The 25,517-nt window shown below is 38.7% G+C and overlaps 1 protein-coding gene across 1 annotated transcript in view; it reads left to right on the top strand.

The window, feature by feature from the left end:
• Positions 1–25,517, top strand: part of ARHGAP42 (Rho GTPase activating protein 42) — a 157,258-nt gene that overhangs the window by 67,755 nt on the left and 63,986 nt on the right. Inside the window, exon 4 of the mRNA XM_048934363.1 lies at positions 15,119–15,190. Within this exon, the coding sequence (XP_048790320.1) occupies positions 15,119–15,190 (72 nt within the window). The remainder of the gene's footprint in view (positions 1–15,118; positions 15,191–25,517) is intronic.

Below are 25,517 nucleotides of genomic sequence, written 5' to 3'. Positions count from 1 at the left end.
GTTTGTTTTGAATTCCATAAAGGGAAGAAAAAACAATTTTTTTCTTTCCTTTGGTTTTCTGAGATGACATTCTCAAGTTTTCTTTTGCTTTCTTTATGGTTTGAACTCTCGGCCTAGTCAAGAGATTTTGGCTGTTTGTATTAGAGGTAGTGATAAAAAGATAAATACCCAAACTTGTAAGTACACAGTGGAGCTGTTTTTCCTTCTTTGTGGTTATGCTTGTAATTATTTTATCTTCTACGAATTTCACTGGGACAAGCCATAGAGTAAGCCATAAAAAGAAATGGCATCTCTCAACAGATGCTTAGCCACCTACCCTGACTGTATCCTTTGCTGATTTATTTCTGGCTACTTAATATTTTCAGGAGGATGAAAGCAAGCTGAGCTCTGTTTATTTGTTTCTTTTTCTTTGACACCAGGCAGTGTTCAGTTTGTTGAGGGACAGAAATTTATAGTTCTGTTGGAAAACAGAAAGCCAATAGGAGAAAATGCTTCAGACATCTTTGTAATTTTTTCACAGATAAAAGCATTCTTCATCAACTTATACATTGACCTCACTTATGTAGAAGATTAGAAGTAGTTGTGCAGATAGAAATAAGAGGGAAGATGAAGACTGAGAATAGATCAGAAGCTTCCTTGGCAGGGAGGTGGGCAAAGCTTCTTGCATAAGTGAGGGCAGTGACAAACACACTGAGCAATTCAGTAAGCATTCAGTAAGCAAGAGTTTACTGAATGAAGAAGAGGAATATAGGACACACACAAAAGAGAAATTCTTTAAATATGTCTTTGTGTAATGAAGGAGTAATGTGGAATAACCCTTCTTGGTTAATTGAAAGGTATTTTTAGGAAGAAAATCAATAAAACATCCTGAAAAATTACAGGAACTAAGTTCTACTGATCCATAACTTCCTTTAGATAGATAGAACATGCTTCTCTTTTCCAGATTCAGTCAGTGTCAGTTGTCAAATGATGTTACAAAGGTAATAGTCATCAAAATGTCAGCATGGAGATTTCTGAGCAACCCTGAATTACTCCCAGATCTTTTCCTGGCCATAACCGCTAGGCTCAAGACACGACAATACCTTAACAATACGATTTTACACAAAAGCTAACAGGGAGCAGATAAAATAAGAGTTGAATGAATACTTACTGCAGAATTCCTTCCCAGGGCATGTCCCATCTGAGCTGAACATATGCGGATAACTAATGTGGGTATGCTGTGGTAGAGGAAGCTGATATCCTAAGCTTTCGTATCAGTGTCTGGAGGTGCATCTTTGTTGCTGTTCCTGAAGCAGGAGCACAGCAGACCCAGGGATGGTCAGGCTCTGGGGCTGGCTTATGTACCCTGCTGGCAATCAGCAAACTGCCAGTAGTTGGGCACCCTTTGGCAATGTGAAGTTCAAGTAGCACGTCCATCCTCCAAGCTTTTCTTGCTAATGAGGGCCTTTATTCAAGTCGGTTTCTTGGCAAGGCATACTGTGAGAGAGGGATGAAGTCAAGTTTGTTAAAAGTTACTGTGGAAGAGTAGTAACAGTATTGTTAAAACCAGTGTCTGGGCAATTCCCTCAGTGCCTTTCTTTGCATGCTAATTTCCTCTTGAAGCCTAATTAACAGCATGCCACTATTTACATCCTTATTTGATATCTGCAATACATGGGATAATATCTGCCATTTGACTTGACACACGAGAAGAGCTTTGTATTTTACTGTTTATATTCAAGTTACAAAGAGAGAAGGGGAGAAATAGAAGAAAAGAGGATGTAGGGAACAAGCTGAATTTTGAAATAAATGATTTTCATATTGCATTCATTTCTGCATTTTTTTCCCCATTCACTTCAACTGTGTTATAAAGTGTAACTTCTCTGAATTTATTTAGGCTCCTTTTGTACATAGATGTTTCTTCTGGAGTATGGTTCAGTAAGCACAGGATTCCTTTGCTGGTGTGTGCCTGTGAGAGAGGAGTTATGAGCTCACTTTGCAAACGTTTTAAAGTCTAAGATCTGATTTCCTTCAGTTTAGCGCGTGTAACTGTGACATGTAAACATGTGTTTATTAATCATCAGAAAACTCATCGTGTCTTCAATAATTCAGTTTGATTTTTCATCTTATTACCAAACTCTAATACTCACTTTCTTAAGACCATTATATACTGCTATGCTATCTCAGTTTTATTTTACAGACAGCTTATCAAATGCTGTTTTCTGTCAAGCAGCCCTTTGTTTTCGGTACCACTGGGCTGTAGGCAGAATGAGATCATATTTTACTTCATCCTTTCTAAGAAATATTTTTCATCTGTCCATTTCCCTGTTTACCTTGTAAAATTTAGTTTGTTGTGTTTCTTGAAGGTTATTTTCATTCACATTTGTGTTAGTTGTAGTTAGTAGTGGCTGAAAGCATACGTTTTGTTATATAATCTTATTTTAAAACATGTTCTAAATGTTCTGAATTTGTGGTATAGTATAATTTTTAAAAGAGCAAATATATTTCAAAATCTGTAGTGAATTGTTAAAGATACTTTTAAACATTAGCACCATGTGCTTTTCATATCATACTTTGAGTTCATAAGATACTATTGAAACTGTTGGTAGCAAGAAGATATGATTTTACCTTCTTTGGCTCAAAGTTTGAGCTATTTAACCTGTCTCTTCACTTTTACTGTCTGAAAAGAAAATTAATATTCTTCAGAGAGCGACAATAAAATATTTGCAGAAATTTGTATATGTACATTTTTATTTATACAGATACATGTGTAACAAATATGACTGCTTTCAGTAATTCATTTTCTTCAGGCATTGTTTTGTGCATCTTGAAGACGTAAAATAGAATTAATGTAAGCATTTGTAGGAATTTCATTTCAGCAATTTAGAGCACTTGTGAAAGACATGGATGGAATGCCCCTCAGAGAACAAGTCTATTTTCTGCCTCCAGATGACATTATATGATGTAAATAAATTTTAGGACTGCCAGTAAAATGTACAAGACATCTCATTGCCACTGCAATGTTACCAAAAGCAGCATTCTTGCTGGGTACATGGCAGGTTTGTAGCCCCTGACTTACTGCTTGTTGGGGTGATGGATAATGTGCATCTGCTGCTCAGCCCCCGCTCAGCAGGACAGCCTGAGCCTCGGCTATCAATCTGTCCTCAGCCGCATGCAGTTTGTCAAAGACTGATGCCTGCAGTAGAAACTGATTACAAAAAATTCTATTTCTGGCCCACATAAAAACAGTAATAATTGAGCAGGTTCTTCTTGGTGGTATTTAAAAGTTATGCTTCAAGTGTTAGTCGTGTGTCAATACTACAGTCGTGTGTTTATGACCAAACGAGATTGGTATACAGGCATTAAAACTTAATTACTGTAAAATAACAATAATTCTGGGACTTTAAGTATCATGAGATTTTCTCTTCAAATATTTATAAGGTAACAAAGATGTTTAAGCATACTACAAATTCGCAAATGTGGAATTTGAAACAGATGGAACAAGTATTTAGCTTTTCCCTCCAGAGGCATCATGGGCAACAAATGCATTGAGTGAACAACATGGTTAAAAGCATTAGGAAATAGCATTAGGAAGAAATATTAAATGAACACCAAGCATTCTTTATCTTAGATAAGCCAAAGCACCATTTTTCAGTCTTAAAAAAAAACCATGTAATATATGGAAATTTTGCAGCCAGCTTCAGTCTCTTTTGCCTACAGTGATAAATTCAGAGAGGACTGTCAAGATGCATGTTTTTGGCATAACTGTATGGTACAGTTATTCGCATCTAAGATGTGCCTTTTCCTGTGTGTCCTATCATTCACTGAGAAATGTTTAAAATCAGAGTCTCGTCATTAAATATTGTGTTTGTTGTATTCATGAAGAGATGAACAACTCATTAAGAAAAGTAGTCATAAAATGTTTGACTGACCACTCTCCATACAGTGCTGTTAAATATTTTTTTCTGTTAGGAACTTGTCCTTGTGCTTGTGTAAAACCTTGCCATTAGATACAACAATACTGTTAAGCTGTTTCAGTAAGGGAGTTAAGGCAATGGGATCAGCTGGCAGGAGGTTTTGATTTCCAAAGACCTGGATTTTTTGTTTCCCTGGGTCAGTCTTGTCCATGTCAGATGTGCAGCAGTTGCCATACCCCAAAGCCAGCTGGGGGCACTCAATTCCCCTCAGTGACAGAGATCCTGAGCAGCAGGAGCAGCGTGCTGCAGCAGGACCCAGGGGTGCAAGGTGTTCATTTCTGAGACTGAGTCATCGCAGTGGCAACCTCAGACTTTAACATGCAACATGGCATAAATCGGACAGGGGATTTTGAATGTATCTGTTACAGCACTCCACACATACATCAAATAGTGCTAGCTGTAATAACTACACTGGAAATTAATTAAATCAAATGAAATCAAAATGTATAAAAGCATAATTTTGTTTTGTGCTCAAGAAAAAAACTATATTCTATATTATCTAATAATTTTAATAAAATGTAAATCACATGGGACACATTTAGCCCCTCCAGAGAATTCTGTTAAAATTGATTTGACTGTTTTTTTTAAATCTTAAAGGAAGTCATTTGTTACTTTGTTTCAATGGTTATAGTTCTTTGGTAATTTATTCTTGATTATTCGTGGGTGATGATTGCATCTGTTGCTCAGCTGTTGAGTTACACATTAGGAGTGCCGTGTAGTGCTGTGACTGTGACTTTGGACTGAGTGTTACTTCGCAGGAACCCTAATGAATCCTGTAATGTCTGTGAGGCTTGTGCAGGTTCTGCTGAGTCGAGTTGCTTTCTGCTGAGCAGACTCTTCTCCCTTGTCCCAAGTTTCTTTGGGAAGTAAAACTTGAAGTGAGTTAGCCGTATCCCCTGAGGCAAAGCAGACTTCAGACCCAGTGGCCTAAACACTCATTTGCTTTCTTTTGGAAACATCTAAATAATAGTAATATTTAGGCTTTGTACTTCTACTCAGAATTACCTACATGGAAGTAGAGGTGCAAATTGCTCGGTTTGGTCGCAGAGAGTCCAGTGATTTTAGGACTTCCTGTCTTTAAGTTACCTCAGGGGGAACTGTGTGCTTCTTTAACCCCGTTGCCTGGAAAGGGAAAGTTGTATGCCTGTAACAAGTGCAGATGCTGTGTGTCTGATGCAGAGTACATTGCATGGAAAATCCTTGAGACTACTGGTTACTGGTGTTGTGTTATGGAGATGGAGGTGTCTTGTGTCAGGTCTTCATGCTGGCATTGTATGGACTGCCCTTAGAGGTCATTTCCCAAACTTTGTGTGGAAGCTGTTACAGGAACATATAAAGACTTCTCATTCTCTGTTCTCTTAGTGCCAACCCTTAGAGTTCATATTTCTGTGTTATGATTTGGCTCCAAGAAGATGAACCAGTGTTAGTACAGCGAATTCTCAGGTGTGGATCTTCCTTCAAAACTTGTCTTCTGAGAGAAGGAAAGAAAATTCTGTTCCAGAGTCCTGGACACTGAGGTTTTTCAGTAGCCAAAGGACCGTAGATGTTAGTTTGCTATGGGGATGGAGATTGTGCAAAAGAAGAGGCAAGGTGCTTCAGAGTAGTTGTGCTTTGATAGGTACTCACTACATCTACTGATATAATGGAAATATTTTAAACAATTCTTTTGTATTACATGCTGTACTCATAAAGAAAAATCCGGTACAGTGGAGTATTTTTAAGAAGATGTGCACCCAATCATTTCTGCCAGCAAGCTCACAAAATGTGTGGAGTGTGAACAGTAATATTTTCTTCCCTTCCTGATATTTGGGAGAAACAAAGGAAACTTCCCAATGGGAGCAGGATCACTGGAGGACTTTTATGTTCTCTCCAGTATATGGAGTAAGATCCCATCTGGTTAAGGATCACAGGCTTAGTCACAAGACTCTCTGAGAGGTTGATTTGTTTTATATTGCATTTACCAATCTTCTTGGCATGAGTGGAACAGTTTTTTCTTTTTCTTCTCTTCCCTGTCCAAGTGTGGTTCTGAAAGTACTCCTTGAATTGCCTTCCCTCACTGAGGTCCTTGGATTTTCTTTGTTCCACTGGTACAGAAAATGGTGCTTCTCTTACTCAGGAGAATAATGAAATGTTTCCCTCCCATCTGAGCTTAGGAATCTCACTTCCTTCTGTTAGTACTGCTGACATGGCATTCGCCACCTGATGTGCCCCATAGCTTGCTTGGGCTGTAGACTGGCAAAGGAAGGAGCAGAGTTAAGATCAGTGCCACCTTGATGGACTATTAATTTTGTGAACTCTCACTCTGTATGGAAATGGAGAGTGAGAAAAGCTATGAAAATATGCAGGTTTTTAAAGAGCAATATTGTTACCTTGACATGTGTGAAAGATGCATTGCCTTGCAGTATGCACAGTAATGTAAGTTTCTGTAACAGCTTACTTGAACAGAACGGGTTAACAGCACTGAATGTCTGAGTTAAAAAACAGCCTTTAAGTCTTCCCTTCTTTTTCTATTTCCTCAACACACCCGTTTTAGCATTTTCTTTTGCTATTCTATGGTAAGTAAGGACAGTCACATGTCTGGAAGGGCAGCAGGGCACATTGAATGCTTGTCTAATTGTTGTGGGAATTGACTTTACTGAGGAAACAAACTGTACAGTTGGAAGTCTCCTGCCTGGATGGAGTTTGCAGCATCCTGAAGGAGGATAGAGAGAAAAAGTGAAGACTTCTGGGCTTGCAGGCCTAGTGCCTGGGGGGGCACTAACTGTTGCCTCCAGTGAGGCAGTCCTACAAAGATGAGGATAAGGCATATCTGAGTACTGAGGCAGAGAGCTCTGGTGGTATCAGGATCATTCCTGGGATCCCCACTGAAAGTTTTTGCATTCCAGAGTCATTTGAGCTTTGCAGGAGAATCTACTTCTGCTCAAGATGTTGTAAGAGTTGCATCAAAAGTAACCGAAAGTGATCCTAAAAATCAGTATTTCTAAAATAACAAATATTTCTGAAAGTGTAAAAAAAAACAAAGAATGTGATGCCAAATACTTCTAAGGAAGCTTTCAAATCTAGTTTATGCATCTACAATTCGATATTTTGTGGGAAGTTTTTATTCACCAAATCCCCTGCCAAGTAATTACAAAGTCAAGATAGAAGAAAACAGCAATGATGGTTATAATGTTATGTTGAAGTTATTATGCTTACATACAGTATTCACTGTGTGTAGATATATGTATATGCACCTTATATCAGCATGTGATTTATAGAATGTTGAGGTTTAAAAACTTGGTGATGGAATGTGAGTCAGGGATATTCACAACAACTAACTACTCAGAGATGGCTGCTGCTTCTTGTGCTAGCACTGCAATTAGGGAAGATCCTTGAGCTGATGTTCCATTCCTAACAGAATTATAGAATGGTTAGGTTGCAAAGAACCTTAAAGCCCACCCAGCCCCCACCAGCTCAGCTGCCCAGGGCCCATCCAGCCTGGCCTTGAGCACCTCCAGGGATGGGGCACCACAGCTCTCTGGGCAGCTGTGCCAGTGCCTAACATCTAAAGTTCAGTTCCTGTTTCACATTGTTCTGTGTATGAATGTTTTGTACTGTAATGTTTTAAGAGAACACCATAAGAATTGTGATTAAAACTGTAGTAATGCACTGAGCCTGTGTTAACATCATCTCAATTTCAACTTACTTGAAATAACTGGTACTGGTGGTGACACTTTTAGAAAATGATTACAAGCTTGAATATTGTTTCTGTAAAATGGGGATTACGATAAACTTCAAATATGATATTTTCTTTGTATGCGATTTGACTGTGTACAGTTATCTTCACAAGCTGTAAAAATATTTGTCCTACATAGGTCTAATAGTAGGGACAGGCACTGAAATGCACAGTATTAAGTTTATGTAATATTTATAGTTTTCAGCTTTCAAAATAAGAACTGAGGTGTTAAATACATAACTAGTGCTTCACAATGACATGTTTACGTACTTCGTAGCATGTAAACCTGATCCATAAATAAATTATGTAAATGCCCAGTTGTCTGAGTTTGGTCTCAATTGTTGCATTTGAAGTTCTACTGATTAGGAGCTGTTTATAGATGCCACATATTAAAGGAAGTGTGTTGGGTTGTTTTTTTTTTTTGTTGTTGTTTTTTTGTTTTGTTTATCTGATAGATGATGACATTAGGAATTATTAAGATTTAGAAAAATTATTCCAAATTCTATTATTCATTTCTTGTCAAGAAAAGCAATATATTTCTACATTAGTAATGCATTACTGTGAATATATTTGCTATTAGATTTGTTTTCCTATTTGAATTATTTTAATTGGTATTTTCTAAGAGTCTTATATTAACATGAGACAAATCAGTGTTTGTCAGAATTCAGAAACCATGAGTCATTCAGTACTCAAGGGAAGTGTGTTTCATATCCAATATGCCAGCATGGTAATTCTGTGCGGTAGTGAAAAGTGCTTGTAGGAGGTTTGAAGCATATAACAGTATTTTTTCACCAATGCAAAATATACATGTATTTCTTACTTAAAGCATCCTACAGTAATTCGGATGAACTGGTCTAATTCTTTATTCTGTCACTCAGATTTGCCTCACTTGGTATCTTTGCTGCCTTTTTATGTCAGTTCCTGATAGGGAGGATCCTGTTAATTCTTTCTGTAAGCTACTTGAAGTCTTTAACCCTACAAATACAAATATACAGCTTACGAGATATTGTTTTCCCCTGTTGTACTTGGTTCAGCATTTGTAGTTTGCTAGATGAAGCTCAGTTTGTTAAAAACTTACGAGTTTAACATTTCTGTCCATACTGCTAGGGTGGAGTAACAAACAAGCATCTGTTGCAGTGTTTCAGTGAATTTTCTGTTTACATCCACTGGTCCTGAGTAAAAGATGAAGACGACTAGTGGAAGAATAAACCACTTGTTCCACATTGTCTAAATGAAGAGCTAGAGTTGGTTCTGTTGTGTCAGAAAGCAGACCATCAGCCCTGGTCACAGAATCACATTGTCTAATTGCACTCGTATGATTTCTTGAGTAGATGCAGTATGGCACAAATGCACTCCCTCATGGCTCAAATGGCTCATGTTCCAAAACCATAAGATGGTGTCTCTTTACTACTGTACTTGGTATTTAATTGACAAACAGCTGTGTACAGGTGAACAGCAATTTGCAGAAGGAGGAGGAAGGCAAATTAAAACCAAAGATTCCCACTTGGTGAAAGGAAATCCCACCAGGAGCGCGCTCGAGCACAAGAGGAGGTTGTCCAGAGAGGCCAGTGTGTCTGTCCAGTGATTTTAGTGGTACTTGTTTTAATCCTACTTTTAGCAATAATGCTAAATGGATTTATACATAGCAAAGTTAGAATGTTGATTTCAGTTTTTTATAAAAAATCTATTTTTTTTACTAGGTCTATTTAATGTAGCCTTCTCAGTTGTCAAGTAACATTTTTATTGTGGCTGCCTATGTCTAGCATCTTAATTTAGAAAAAACTGCTGAACTGATACTGAGATTCTTTGTTTTTGTTTTTGTTTGTTTGTTTGTTTTGTTTTTCCATGGAGGAAATTGTGTGCTGTACAAACTAGAGAAAGTAGCCCGTTATTGAATTGACTGCTGTATATTAGCCATGTGGGCAGATGGAGCTGTGCACCGTTCAGTAATTGTATTGGATCAAGAGAGTATAATTTCCCTACAGGTGTGACTAATCTGAATAAGCTTTTAAGGGAAAGATCTGTATTTTAAACACAGCATGCATTTCTGAAGTTGCTATTTACAGAAACCATTATAGACTTTTTGGCATGGTTTGCTTGTTCCAAGTGTCTGTGATTTCAGCTCGTTACAATAAGTGAGTAAGAAAGGGATTGTCATCTTGGCAGGAAGAAAGTTTCTACATTAGAGACACACAGGGAAAATTCCAGATTTTCTAAAGCAATTGGATTGTTATAGAGATGATTGTGGGAAGATTAGATTCCAAACTTTGATGGGTTGGCTTTAACAAATTTTTAATGCTTAATAAGTTAACTGATTTACAGTAACTACAGTGAAGGGAATCGGTAATGAAAATAAATGAATAAATAAACACAAGGAAAAAAAAAATAAAATCTTTCTCCATAATTTTTAGATTCCAAGGCAGAAGCTGTTGGCAGTTGGCAACAGTTTTGGTGCAGTGAAGTGGGCTGTGCCTAGTGATCCAGCTGCTGAGATGAAGCAAATCTGTGCAAATCTAGTGCATTCCTCCCACAGCAACCACTTATCTCTTGTTTAGCTTGTAGCTTTGCCAGGAGGTGATCTGCCACACCATACTCTGGTCAGCAGAGGCTTTCAGCTGGGGATGAACTTGCAGCATGTTCTGCTGATGTGGCTAAGCACAGACCCTGACTCACAGAATCATGGAATCGCAGAATACCTCAAGCTGGAGCCCACAAGGCCAATCAAGTCTAAGCCCTTGCTCCACACTAGACCACCCAAAATTCAAACTATGTTTCTGAGAGCATTGGCCAAATGGTTTTTGAAATCTGGCAGCCTCAATGAATGTATGACTTCTAATTACTCTTGTGATCCCCACTGTCCGCTTATAGCCTGCTTGATGCAGGACTCTCCTTTTCCAAAAGATTTCATTCACTTTCATGAGAGTTGAGTGAGACTGGTAGTAGTCATGTTTCTGTCCCTTCAAGGCTGCCAGGAGGGCAGTATATGATGGGAGGTCTTCTGGTTGGGCATGGAGGCTGCCTAAATGTGACAGCTTCAAATGAAGTGAAGAGGTGAATTCAGCTGTTAGTTAGTTTGGAATGGCAGAGACTAGCTGCAAGACTGGCAGTGGCTGTTGCCATCTGTAGTTGTAATTAAATAATACTAATGCCTCTTAACATTGAGATATGTTGATGTGTATAGGAATGATGCTGAAAGTGTAAAGCCTTATTTTTGTGCCTTAAAAAAAATGAAAAGATGAATCCATACTTCTGTCCCGGTGACTCCAGCATGCCTTTGTGTAAGCCAAAAGCCATGTGCAGCTCTGTGAGCTCTCAGAGCTTCTAGCAGCTGCTTCTAGATGTGTGCACTGCAACTCTGACTGATAGCATGCAAGTCGTTCAATTTTTTGCACACTGATAATTTTAATCTACCTTATTTATACAGGAATCCTTAGGATAAGAATTATTTTCTGCTAGGTGCATGCACTTCGCCTTGTAGAAAGTGTTGATACCTCAGATAGATAGATGTTGGCTGTGAGTCTGTATATTTTTGGGAAACGTCAACTTGGAGAATGGTATAGCCTTACAGTTTGTTCCAGTCAGACCAATGGAATATGTTGAGTATAGCAAAAACTCACTTAAGCCATCTTGCTCCTTATCCCTAGTGCCTGAGTTTTAATTTTAACATAGCCCATTTTAATCACTGCATCGTCAGACATGCAAAGACTACCTGTAAAAACTTGTCTGCACTGTCTTGGGTTTAGTTACTTCAGGATGTCAGGAAGTCCTGACTTCCAAAGCTCTGTGATTCTGTGATCTTCCAAATTGCAACTTCACATTTGGGAGGAGAGAAAATGTGTTTTGATGGTTTTGTTCCGGGTGTTTATTTTTGCAGCCCTTTGGAAAGTTTTCCTGCTGTAATGACAGTAAAACTTATCAATTATTGGAAGAGTTCCAAGAGCTTTATTCATTTGCATTTGGCTTAGACACACATAGATTAACTCTGCCCAGACCTTTAGATGTGCCAGAGCCCAACATGGAATTTGAGGAGTGTGGTGAGGACTGGATGGGTGAGGAGCAAAAGAGGTGGTCCTGCACAAAGCCTGAAGTTAGTACTATGGAATGTTGTCATGTGTTTTATTGTGCTTTATGTCTCATGTGGTGGCAGTATTCAGGATGCATGTGTGCTTGTGCAGAACGAGGCATTGTTGGGAAGATCTGGTTCTTTGTCTATGAAGCCAGAGTAAAAAAGAGAATTATTATTCCTGAAAGGTAGAAAAATTGTGTTCATAGAAGAAAATGTGGATAGTAATGATACATATAAATTTTTGTTATCATCAATACAATAGTAAAAGGGTGGAAAATTGTTTTAAGAAGGAAATGAAGGTGAAGACACCCTTTGTAGGGAGAGTCTAATGCTGTGTGACTCAAGTGTCTCACAGTCCTAAAGTCTGGATTGCATGTAATGTTTCTTCTGATTTTTTTCTCTGGTAAAATCAGTTCTGAAAAGGCACGAGTTGAGTCAAGCTACATATTCGGTTATGGGGCACAGTGTCTTGACTGATATTGGGATTGTACTACCTGTTCAAGGCCTGCCCATACAGCCAGGAGCCATTTAGGGTGATCAGGGCTGTGGGTGATCATCAGAGAGGAGTTCCCAGATTTACACTAAATACACAAAAGCTGAGGGGAAAATTGTGATTTATGAGTAATTCTGGTTCATGTTAAAGTGATAAAAATAGCTGCTGGACATCTTAATTTAAAAACTAGAAAGTAAAGGTATCCAATCTGGAGTATTCTTAATGTCCACTTTTCTTTTTAGAGCTATCTGAGCTACTCTCTTCTGCTCAGGATAAATATATATAATCCAAAGAGATAACTGAAAAGATTCAGCTGTCAAAACTTCATGTTGTGTAAACATAAGCTTTTTTAGGAAATAGTGTCATTCCCACTATGTTTGTCTTCTCTGCTCTGCCAAAACATGTTCCTGGAAGTTTTCATTTTCTGATTTTAGGCAAGATGCAAGAAGTGGAAGTAAAATACTGGGAAACCCTTTTATATGTTGCAGTTATATGTATTACATCATTCATTACAATTCATCTCAGCATCATAGAATCTTTCAAGTTGGAAAGGAACTTTAAAGATCATATAGTTCAACTCCCATGCAGTGAACAGGGACATCTACAGCTAGATCAGGTTGCTCAGTGCCCTGTCCAGCCTGACCTTGAGTGTCTCCAGGGATGGGGAATCCACCTTTCTAGGCAATCTGTTCCAGTGCCTCACCGCCCTTATTGTAAAAAACTTCTTCCTTATATTCAGTCTAAATCTTCCCTCTCTTAGTTTGAAACCATTTCCCCTTCTCCTATTACAATAGACCCTGCTAAAGAGTCCCTTCTTTCTAATAGCCTCCCCTTAGATACTGAAAGGCTCAGCTCTCCCTGGAGCCTTCCCCAGGTTGAACAGACCCAGCTTTCTCAGCCTGTCCTTATGGGAGAGGTGTTCCAGCCCTGGGATTATATTGGTGGCCCTCCCCTGGACATGCTCTAGCAGGCCCAGAATTCTCCTGTACTGTGGACTCCATGTTTGGACACAGTACTCCAGGTGAGGTCTCACCAGCACAGAGTAGTGGGGCAGGATCAACTCCCTCGACCTTCTGACCATGCTGTGTTTGATTCAGCCCAGAATATGGTTGGCTTTCTGGGCTGCAAAGGTACATTTCTGGCTCCTGTCCAGTTTCCTATCTACCAGCACCTTGAAATAATTTGTGGCAGGGCTGTGATCCATCCTTTCATCCCCATCTCAGTAATAGGGGTTAACCATGACCCAGGTGCAAGACATTACTCTTGGATTTGTTGAACCCCAGGAGATTCACCTGGGCCCACTGCTCAAGCTTATCTGGGTCCCTCTGGATGGCATTCTGTCCCTTGAGTGTATCAACCTCACCCCACAGCTTGGTGTCATCAGCAAACTTGCTGAGGTGCATTCAACCCCACTATCAATGTCTTTGATGTAGATATTAAAGAGTATTGGTTCCAGCACTGAGATCCCACTGATCACTGATCTCCATGTGGACACTGAATCATTGACCACCACTCTCTGAGTACAAACTTGCAACCAGTTCTTCATCCATCAAACAGTCCACTCATCACATCCATATATTTCTAATTTGGAGAGAAGGATGCTGTGGGGGACAATGTCCAAGGTCTTACTGATATGCAGATAGATGACATCAGTGGTTCTTCCCGTGTCCACTTACACAGTTACATTATCATAAAAAGCGACAAGATTGATCAGGCAGGACCTGCCCTTGGTGAAGCTGTGCTGGTTATCCCATACCACTTCCCTGTCTCCATGCCTTAGCACAGCTTCCAGGAGGATCTGCTGCATGATCTCCTCTGACGCTAAGATGAGGCTGACAGATCGGTAATCCCCAGGGTGATCTTGTTCTGTCCTTCTTAAAAATGGGTGCTACGTCACCTTTTTTCCAGTCACCAGGGTCTTCATTTGAGCGCTATGACACTTCAAATATCATTGAGAGTAGCTTAATGACTACATCAGCTAGTTCCCTCAAGATTCTGTGATGAATCTCATTGGAACCCATAGATGTATGGATGTTCAAGCTCCTCAGGCTGTTGCGAACCTCATCTTTGCTTACAGCAGGAGGAGCAATGCTCCTCCAGTTCCCACCTTCTGAACCATTTGCTCAGGGGCTGTGTGTAGAGCAGTCACTGGTGAAGACTGAAGCAAAACATTGTTGAATACCTCAGCCTTCTCCTTGCCTACTGTTACTAGCTTGCCTTTGTTTCTCACTAGGGAGGGTACACTCTCTTGGGCTTTCCTTTTCCTGCTGATGTAGCTGTAGAAGCCTTTCTTACTCTTCTTTGCACCCCCTGCAAGTCCAGTTTCAGTTGGCCTTCCTGACCCCATGCCTGCACAGCATAGCATATACTTCTTTCAGCTTACCTGTCCCTGCTTCCACTGCCTGTGCATTTTCTTCTTGCTGTCCAGTTTAACCAGCAAGTCCCAGTTCAGCCATGCTGGTCTCTGGCCTTCCTTTCCTGACTTCCTGCACCATGAGATAAAGAGATAAAGGGCTCTTGTATCCTAAGGAAAGCTTCCTTCAAGATCTGCCATCTCCCTGCCAATTTCTTGTCCCTGAGGGCAGATTCCCAGGGCGTTTTGTTGACTAACCCCTTCAGGAGCTGGAAATTGACTTTCCTAAAATTAAGCTTCCAAGATTCCACAATCGCTTTAGTTGTTCAATAAAATGTAACATAACAGACCAGTGAGCACATATGCATTAAGTTTTATGCAAAGAAGTTAACATTATTTAAACTCTATCCATGTGCTGTTACCAGCATGTTGTGGACATGGATTTTCCCATCGTGTACATTGGCAGAAATAGAGTGATTCCAATTTCTGCAAATGCTCTATATTGAATAGATATGCTTTGTGTTTAACTTTTCAGATCCAGAATGCGAATGATGTGCTCATAGCACCACTGGAGAAGTTCCGTAAAGAACAAATAGGAGCAGCAAAAGTAAGTGGTTGTTGAAAGAATTCTTTTTCATTTCCTGTTTATTTATGAATACATCTTGAAAGCTGGATTGAAAGCAGGCATATGCATTCAAATGCATTTTATGCCACCCTCATAATCTCTAGTAAGTTAGATGGAATTAGTTGCTTCAGAGAAGAAGGTAATTGAGATTTGGAGTTAAAGACTGAGCACATGTAAAAGGTTCAACTTTTTTGTGAATACTGCACATTCTTACCATCTGAAGTTGCATTTCTTTTTTGATGTCTGCATTTGAGTTACATTGCATCTTGAGTATCACAGAAGCACACGAGGATTCAAACATTTACCGTGGCTGCAGTGACTCTGCAGTGGATGTTGTGTGACAACCAAGAGAAATCTCTGTGCTGTAGGCATACTGTTTGCACCTGACTTCCTTCTGCACCTCACGCAACTGATGCAGCGTGGTGACTGCTATCTGTATATTGCTCAGAGATTTTGCCCTGGTGAAAGTGCTGCAGTTGGTGATTTGAGCCAATTCTTACATGTGTGTTAGTGTGCTGACTGCCTCTGTGAGGGTAGTCAGAAAATCAGACATTACTGGGGAAAATGATGTCTAAATAAGTTCTTAGAGTGGAAGAGCTATTTTCAGTCTGATCCTGGATTTTTAAGTGTTTTCCTGTGACCGCGTTGATCACGGAGGTGTATAAAGTCTGTGATAGTCAATTAGAGATACATCTAAAACCTTTCCTTCTGTCTACACAAATATGCTAGTTCTGAAGCATTTTGGATCACTCATAAAATTTTATGGGAAGCTTTCCATCTGTAAGCTTAAAGGGAAATCTTTGATACTGTAGCTCAGGTTGTGTCTGTGCTGTGCTAAAGCAGCCTCAGAGGGAGAGCAGAGATGTTGGAGAGATTGGGACTTATGCTTTTCGTACTGCTGATACTGCTGATGGGAATGTGTGGAAAACAGATGAAACTGCTTCCACACAGGAACTAAGTAAATGTTTGAGAAGAATTTTTGCAGTGAACCTGAGGTCATCTTTCTCTGAAATTGATGGGTATTAACTTCTCACTTGATATGTTTTTGTGTACAACAGCATTCTTTTCTTGTCCCACCCTGCTGCTGTAAGATGCAGGGGTGGGAGTTTGTTTACTGTGCTGCACAAATCAAAATGTAATCGCAGCACAGAACTATTTTTAGTTCTCAGGAGGCTGTAGTTCTTTGTGCTGCCATTTCATTTTGTATTTCTACAGCTTAAGGGATATCATTCTTCTCTGCTGAGAACTCTGTTTGAAGCTTAACCTGCTGTGCTGTTGCTGGTCCTGGTACATCAGAAAGAAGATCTGTAGGCAGATCATATAATGCAGAAATATATATAAGACAATTCTGTCTCCTTAGATTGTATCACTCAGGAGATATCAGAATATTTTAATGGTCTAATTGAAGATGACTCCTTTGTTTTTTGAATCAGCAGTTGTTCAACATTAGTTCCAGAGCACTGCTGAACACACCAAGCCCTCTCTATTCAGTTTATCACAAGGGCTAATTTCTCCTCACTATATCCACTCCAGGAAAAGTATGGACATGTAACCATTTTATAATATTTGGGGAAACAGTTTGATTTGTCAGTGGTCACACAACAGTGTGCTGAATGTGTACAGGGGAACTTGGATCTGCTACTCTCTCTCTTTCCCATGCCTACTGCATTTTATTATGAAATGCTATGTGTGCACTGTAGGATATTGGCTTGACACATCGATCCCATATAGAGACCTCTTACAGCTCACTGTTTTATAAAATGTCAAACTATTTGCATTCACTGCTCATGGAACTCAATTTTCAAGTTAAAAAGTGAGAGATTCAGGCCACCCATAAATAGAATCATTAAGGTTGGAAAAGTCTGCTAGGATCGTATAATCCAACCGTCAGTCCATCACCAGCATGCTTACTAAATCATGTCCCTCAGCTCCACTCTCTCTGCATTTCTTGAACGCCTCTGTGGATGATGACTCCACCGTCCCCCTGGGCAGCCTTTTCCAATGCATTACCAGTTTTTCAGAGGAGAAATTTTTGCTTATATCCAACCTGAACCTCCCTTGGCTCAACCTGAAGTCATTATCCCTCGTCAGTTTCATATCTCAGTTTCATACATATCCCTCTGAACTGATTTTATAGAAAAATAGAAATTTCTCCAATAGAAATAGAAACATGCAATATAGAAGCAACAAGACCAGTTTGAAATATAGGAGATATTTGGGTATTTTTTTGAAATTCATTTTTAGTGAAATAGAGAACACGATCAGAGTACTTACCTCTGTTGCTGTTCACTTGGTTAAAGCCTTGAGAATTAATGAACTTGTGTAGATACAGGATGACTTTAGGCTGCCATTTATGTATCTGCAGTTATGAAGGCTTGTGCAGAGATTCAACTTTTTGAACTCCCCTGGCGTGATGTGAATTGATAGCAAACAAGAAACTTGAATGTGTTTTTGTTATTTGGATTTCTACACCAGGTTTCACAGAACACTAAGAATGTCATTTTTTATTTGAGATCTTCTGCAAATGCATCTTCTCTAAACAAGTGTTACTTTCTGTTCTATAATACCATGTTTGAGCTTGCTTTTTCCCACTATTAGCTTAAACCAGTGTAGAATTGTACAGTGAAATACAAATACACTTCTATCTCTTTGCCATCTCTCTCCTCTTTAAAAAACCCCAGCATTAAATCTTTCACGAGTAGTGAATTCAGAAGTAATTTGCATTGTACCACTTCATGGACTGACGTTTTAGAGATTTGGCACGGAACAATAGGATTAATTCTATCCAACTTTGAAATGGAATTTCAGCAGTTAGAGATGCAAGCAGTTGATCTTTGTAATCAGCCTTCCATTTTAAGAGCATATTTTATAAGCAGTAGTTGCATTATTTATTTTTCTTCTAACTGAGCTTTGAAATTATTCATTTCTGTACTTTGTTAAGCTGTGTTTCACAACTTCTTCTAAAGCAAAGAATTGTTAGCTATCGTACTAAAATGTGTAATAGGCAATGTTGCTAGGTATCAGTTTCATGTTTTGGTAAAGGGAATGTGAGGAGATGGAGTGCTTTAGAAGAAGACTTTCTCAGCTTTTTTCTTTCTGAAATACTAGGTAAGGCTCAGCTGGAGAGAAAAACAAGCTGTTCTCCCTTGCTGCCCCACCACATACATGCACACACAAAAGATATTAAATAATGACATTTTTCATTAAGATGATCACCATGTTATAATAATAAAAAAATAACTTTGGAAGATTTTGCTACTGTAAATGTCATGTTTAATATGAAGAATGAAAATCTTATATTCTTTTTTTCAAAACTACAACAAGTTTAGGCGAAACATATGATTGCAGAAATCAGAGAATATGGAGGATAAAATATATCCTGTTGACATTACAAAGCTATACTTCAAATACAAGAACAACATAAACTTAGAGTACAAAGTTCAAGTGTTTTAGAATCTACAAGAATAGCATTAAAGACCAATTATTCATGCACACTTCAAAAAGCTGAAGGTACACAGCAAATCTGGGAAGCGCTTCCTGTTAAACATTGGTACTTGTAATCAAACTAACAATATACAAATCTGCATTACTTGCTCTTCTGGATTTATACTACTTGCTCCTCTGTTTTTATTGCACATATTTCAGTTCTTCCTTTTCTGTACACACTCAGTTTAAGTAGAGCTGAGTTGTCTCCAGAGACTACACAAACGCGTCTTTGCATTGGATAGCCTGTTGATTTACTCCATCTGAGCATGAAAAAAAAAATGACCTCTGCAATTATTGTACAAATCCTAGCAAAAGCCCGGTGAGCTAACTGGGAAAAGATTTCAAGCATGAAGCACTTGGCCTTTTTTGGTAAATGTGGTCTGCAAGTCCCCAGCTGGTAACGGTGGTGAGATCATTGTGTGATGGGCTGTGTGCAATAAAGCCAAACTTTCATGGCTCTTTTTATTCATCCAGTACAGTATTTAGCAATATTTCTTCCTATGTTTGTTGACCTTCAGAGTAACTTAAATCAGATCAAAGGAAACAGAAGCAATTTTGTTTTTAAGACTTAAAAGAAGCATTTTGTTTCTTCATAACAGTTCCATCTGTTTGTTTCATAAAGTTATTTATTTTGGCCCAAAGGGTTGTTTTTTTTTATTATTATTTACTTTCATTCATTCATTCATTCAAAGCTGTGAATTCCTTTCTACTTGGGAAACAAGTCCATGTTTGTTGCTGGATTAATTTTCTTTCATCTGTGTTTGCCTCTGTGCTCCCATGATGTAGGTGTGCAGCCACTGCTTGTTACTTGTATGGTCTCACAGCTGAGGAACATAGCATAAAAAATACATATATATTTAAGTTCGTCAGAGAGCTCTGAAAACAGAGTTCTAGCTAAAGATCTGAGTTATGCCAGAATGACCATTCAGTGAATTGTTTTTCTTGATACCTAATCAAATGATAGCAATTGTTGGAAGTCCCAGCGCCCCTTTCACAGTGAAAAACAAATGACCTTGCTCCAGTGGGTAAGGCAGAATGTGTTTCATTACAAGCTGCATCTGCGGCTCATGATCTGGTGCTTGTGTCCCCTAGTTTTGGAGCATTTTACTGTCAATCAGAACTGGAGAGGGAAGGAGACTGGGGAGGAAGCAGGAACAGCCCAGGCCAGGAGGACTGATGGCCAACTGTTTAGAGTTGAAATGCAACTCAGATTTCCAAAAATGTGCCAGAGTTACCTGATATCCTTTTTGATAAAGTAACTGATTCTGCAGGCAAGGAGATTGAGTGGATTAAACCTCTCTCCGTTTCAGCAGGACACAAAGCACACTGCCTGAGACAATTCAGCTTTGATAGGCATTAGTATAAGAAACATGATATGTGAAAGGAACTGGCTAATTGAGGAAAGGCAGTGAGTCTTGTTTGTGGGGAAGACTGTCTGGTGAGAATGAAGTTACTAATTAGAAGATCCCAAGGGACAACTTGAGATAGGGCTTTTGTTTTACTTTCAGTAATGGCCATGTACCAAATCCAATTGTGCTTGGGGTTGCTTTAAGTCTGGGGTATTGCCAAAATAAAGGAGAACTACCAGATTGAGAACAAAGTGGAAGATGAGATCAGTCAGCAAGAGGAACTGAGGATGCTAAATGGTTGCAGCATGCAACAAGTTGTCTTAGAATGCATTCAGTAGAATTCATTTTCTCTTAAAAATATTAAAAATTTTCTCTTAAAAAGTGTGACTGGTTGACCAAAAACAATTTCTGAAGATGTACTTTTTTATTTTTTCACTTGAAAAAAATTCTGATTTCCAACCAGAAGCAGACAGATTTAAATTTAGGAAAAATAAATTTCCTATTAACTATAGCAGGTTGATTTAATTTCGCATATTCTGCCATAGCATTTACAAATTAAGACTTAAAATAAATTTATTAATCAGTGAAGTTAAGGAAATATGCGGTGTGTTTTAACTTGCAAAAAGAATAACTGATTTAAAAAATGTATGATCAGTAAAACAAAGCTAGAAAACAAGAGTTATGAGGAGTAGTTGAGTAAATTGAGGCTGTTTATCCTGGAGAAGGGAAGGCTGAGGGGAGACCTCATCATTCTCTACAATTACCTGAAAGAAGATTATGGTGAGATGAGAGTCGGTGTCTTCTTTTTGATGAAAAGTGACAGAATGTGAGGAAATGACCTCAAGTTGCCACAAGGGAAGTTTAGATTGGATATCAGGAAGAATTTTTTCACAGAAGGGGTGGTCAAGCATTGGAACAGGATGCCCAGGGAAGTAGTAGAGTCCCCATCCCTGGAGGTGTGTAATGGATGTTTTTGCCCTGGCAGTAAGGTACATGGTTTAGTGATGTGACTTGATAGTTCAAGTTGATGATTGGACTTGATGATCTTGAAGATCTTTTCCAACATAGATGATTCTGTAATTCTGTTTATGATTCCATGAAAAAAAAGTAAATGTAGGTAGCCTACATCACCCCTTCTTTTGAAAGATAGCAAGAGAACATAAACACGTAAGCAAATATGCAAGTTTTCTAATTAAATTAAGGCAGTTTCCTTGCTAATTTAAATCAGCCCACAATAATCAGTGTCACATTGAAGGATTCAGGGAGGTTGCATCCTGACCCCACACGGCTGCTAAAATCCTGTTGCACTCCTCCTGTGCAGCGATTAGAAGTACAAGCAAAGGCATCTTTTACTGCCTCCAGACTTAATTTCCAGTTCACAGGGGAACCAAACCCCTTAATCAGTGCTTAGATGCAGGAAGGATTTGGCAAATGTTTTCAATTAAAAAATAAAATAAAATGTTCTCAATCTCAGTAGGATATTTTGGCTAGGCTCATCTGTTATGTCCTTTCTTCCCTTGCTCCTAGCTGGGAAGTGTGCGCAGTAGGGAGGGATGACATTCTACACCTCTTAAGGTTAAGGAGGAAAAACAGGTCTCAAGTTTGGATTGCAAATGAGAGCCTTTAAGAGTCCTGAGGAAAGTGTAACGGAAGTGTCCTCTTGTCCATGTCGTACTGCCCATGGACTGGAGCAGGACAGGACTCAATTAATCTGTTGATCTAATTCTGTAATAAACTGTGGGGTTTTTTTGCAGCAATCTTAGGGAGAATGAAGATTTCTTTTTTCACTTCCTTCTGTGGATTTTTAAAGATAATAGCATAAAGATACTTCTATTATGTTTGGGCATTAGTCAGATGAAGTTGAGTCTATGGATCATTACTGCACACATATGGTAGAATAATGTTTCACGTTCTAAATGGAAACTCATTTTATTGATACACTTGGTTGTGTTGCCATGGATTTCCCTCCATGCTGCATGTTTTTATGTTGTTTTTTATTTTCCAGAGTTTTGTTCTCTCTGTGGAGTAGGATCTGCAGAGCTCTGGGCATTCGCAAACATGCAGTCTCTTACTATTTGTAGCAATTCCTCTCTTCACACAGTGAATATAAAATAGATACACTCCAAAGTGTAATAGTAATAGCGGCTGGAAAAGTGGGCATAATTATCTGAATCTTAAATGTCTATTGATGGAGATATGGGAGGTCCAACAAATCTTTCTGCCAGATAAAATAGCTTTATTATTTTGAATCTCGGAATCGTAGCATCTGTCTCTCAATGCGTACTTTACCCAGTTTGTAATCATAGCAGGGATTGTTCCAACCCAAGGGCAACACCTTGCATTTGGCTTTGTTGAATCACATTAGATTCACATGGACCCACTTCTCAAGCTTGTCCAGGTCCCCTTGGGTGGCATCCCTTCCTTCAATTGTGTCAACTGTGCTACTCAGCTTAGTGTCATCAGCAAACTTGCTGATGATGCACTCAGTCCCACAATGCAGATCATTGATAACCACCACAGAACAATTTGTGCCTGTCAAGCTGGCCAAGAGAGGGTCGCTCCAGATGGATGCTGTGGTGAAGAGATTGTCCCTCCCTGCAAAATAAGCTGAGCACACTGGCTGAATTTAACTTTGGCGCTGGGGAGGGTTGGCTTTTCCCCCCGAAGTGAGAGTTTGTGTTTCTTTATCAGTGTTGCAAGAGAGTCTCAAAATAGCTGCTTTTAAAACAAAACAAAATCACTTTTGACATTAACCCCAGACTGTTTCCTTTTTTTTTTTTTTTTTTTTTTTTTTTTTTTCCATAATTTTCTCATAACACGCCTCTGGTTCTTCTCAGATAAGAGCTGCGGTCACATCACAGTGACGTGGAGTCATGGGAAGGCAAGCAGGGTTGAATGTGTGCTGCTGCCTGAAGGTCAGGGATGTTGGCAGATCACTTGACACAAACATGAGAAATCCCAAAGAGTATTTAAAAACAGAAATAACTACTTCAGAAAAATATATTTTTATCTTCTCCTGTTAAAGTAAAGCAATATGTGACGTTGTAAAGTAATCTTTCATAATCCATTTATCTGTGTAACACTGCATTCTTTGCTGTCTTTATGAAGGTGAAATGGTCTCTTTATACTTTTTCTAGATTGAAGGCAGTACAAGTGCGTCAAAGCACTTTGTGTGGTAATCTAGCATGCCAAGTGCATGCAAGGCAAGAAGAACTAGAGATTGACACAGCATTGGATGATAGGGTTGTATGATGACTGAACTTGAAGGGTTGATGTCTAGCTGTTTACACCTTGGTGAAGCTGGGAGGTTTCACCTTGCTTAGGCCTGTGTTAAAGTGGTAAGTCAGAACAAAATTGGAGCTGCCTGTTCCTTGGGATTGAGACCAGTTCCCTTGAGTATTGGACACTGTAAATTTATTCTTTTTCTCTTTCCCTCACATTTGTGGCGCTTCAAGCCAGTGAGCTCATCTGAGTTGAGTTGAATTTTCTGTGTATGTGAATGAAGCAGAAACAAAAAAGGTGATGTATGATTTTAATGACTCTTGGAAACTCTTTATGTTCCATATCTGAACTGGATGATGAGAAAGAAAATGCTACTGCTTTCTGCTTGGGCAGAGACCCCCTTTCAGGTCTGATCTTGTAAGCATTTATGGCAACAGCTTTCTTTGAGTAGGTGCCATTTTGAATATTCCAGATCAGAAAATGCATTATTGCTGATTGTTTTTTATTTCTGAAGATTAATATGTCTCAAATCCGAGCTGGCTTCTTTCCTTCTTATCACGGAAGTTGTATCGTTTGGTGTAATTTCTAATCAGCATACATGGTGGTATTGATTTCTTTAAAAATAACTGTATTCCTTATAACACTAACAGCTTATGCCATACAATTTTTTATAAAGTGTACAGAGTTACTTCAAGTTCTTTTTTCTGAATTCCTAAACAGCTTTGGTAACTTTAAAATCATGTAAGGTCACTAGCTTTTGGCTAGGAATGGGAGACCCTCTTGCTGTTACACTAAAGCATTTTCAACTTCAGAAAAGTGTTTTAAACACGCTTAAGAGTTTTAAAAATGACTTTCTGATGTTCCAGGAGTCTTTGTACAGCATTCAGTAACATACTGAATAATAGTATGATACTCCACCAAAATGCTTTCTATTTAGTAGACAGTAAAAACAATAAAACTGGATTACGTGTGTAGACTTACCAGTCCTGCTGTTTGGGCAGGAATTTAACAGATTCCCAGACATCTAGCAACTACTTCTGGAATAGACAAACGCCAAATAAACTCACGGCAAATCTTCAGCTTAATAACAGGGAGTCTAACGTGTCCTGCTTTGCGACCTGCCAGCATTGGCAGGTTTGCATGTCTTTTGACAGCAGTACTGGGAACTTAGAATATTGTTTTTCCATTTCAAGAGACATCCTTCTGGGGAGAAACAAATAGCTTCTTATAAACACAAGGCCAACTGCTTTTATTTGCTCACTTAATCATAGCTGCTTCATAGTTTCAAAAGAATTACAGATTTCATCAAACTAGTAAAATTTTTCTTCTTTTTTTCTTCTTTTAGTTTCACCATGAGGACATTCTGTATACACACATCTGATATAATTAGAGTATTACAAAATGGCTGTAAGATTCTCCACTTCCAGAAAAAAACTTTGAAAACTACCTGATAGTTGGATCTGTCTTTACAGAAGACAGCACAAAAGGAAAATCTTCTTCAGAACTTCATGAACCTGAAAATTAATTATCTCTTGCAGGGTTATTCAGTGTTTTACACGGATGTGAGCTCCATTCTAAGCTTAGATTAGTTTGGGACTGTTTAAAATACATTGGTAGTTCTATGCATCTCGTACCTGATATGAAATGAGGTTATTTTTTAAACTGCCGGTTTTTAATAGCTATCTTAGTAGCTTTAGTGCTTCTGAACACTCCTGTATTTCCCGTTTATTGCTGTATTATTTTTCACAGTGGCAATATGTTATTTTCATTATAATTATTTGTGTCTTACACACCATATTGCTTTCTGCATTTTCATAGTTTGCATGTGGTTATTTTTCAGTAAAGACTTGATTAAAAGATTTATAGTTTCTAGATAATTTAATTTTTTACATGATGAAATTGGCTTCAGTTTGAAAGATTTTTCAGTAGCAGTTATGAGTAACGTAAGTCAAGACTTATGGTTGTGTTAAGCCTATTTCATATTGAACAGAAATTGCTTCTTTATGATGTGGTTTTGTTTCACTTCATACTATCTGCAAACAATACGTACGTGGAAGTTCTGTAACCTTGTAGCTTTCTCTGAGCCTTGGAGAAGACCTGCACCCTCATTCTAGTTGTGAAGAAGAGCAGGAGGGAAAAAGTTTTGAGTTCCCTTTTTACTACTCCTTTTGGCCTTATGTTGGCTTTCTGAATATTCTCATAGGAAACCAAAATCTATTTCCAAAAGAAATCCTACCACTGGGCATCTATCC

Source organism: Lagopus muta, chromosome 1 (assembly GCF_023343835.1).
Source record: "Lagopus muta isolate bLagMut1 chromosome 1, bLagMut1 primary, whole genome shotgun sequence".
In the NCBI taxonomy this organism is placed as follows: Eukaryota; Metazoa; Chordata; class Aves; order Galliformes; family Phasianidae; genus Lagopus; species Lagopus muta.
The sequence above is the reverse complement of the archived record's forward strand: the minus strand, read 5'-3'. Positions and strand labels throughout refer to the sequence as shown.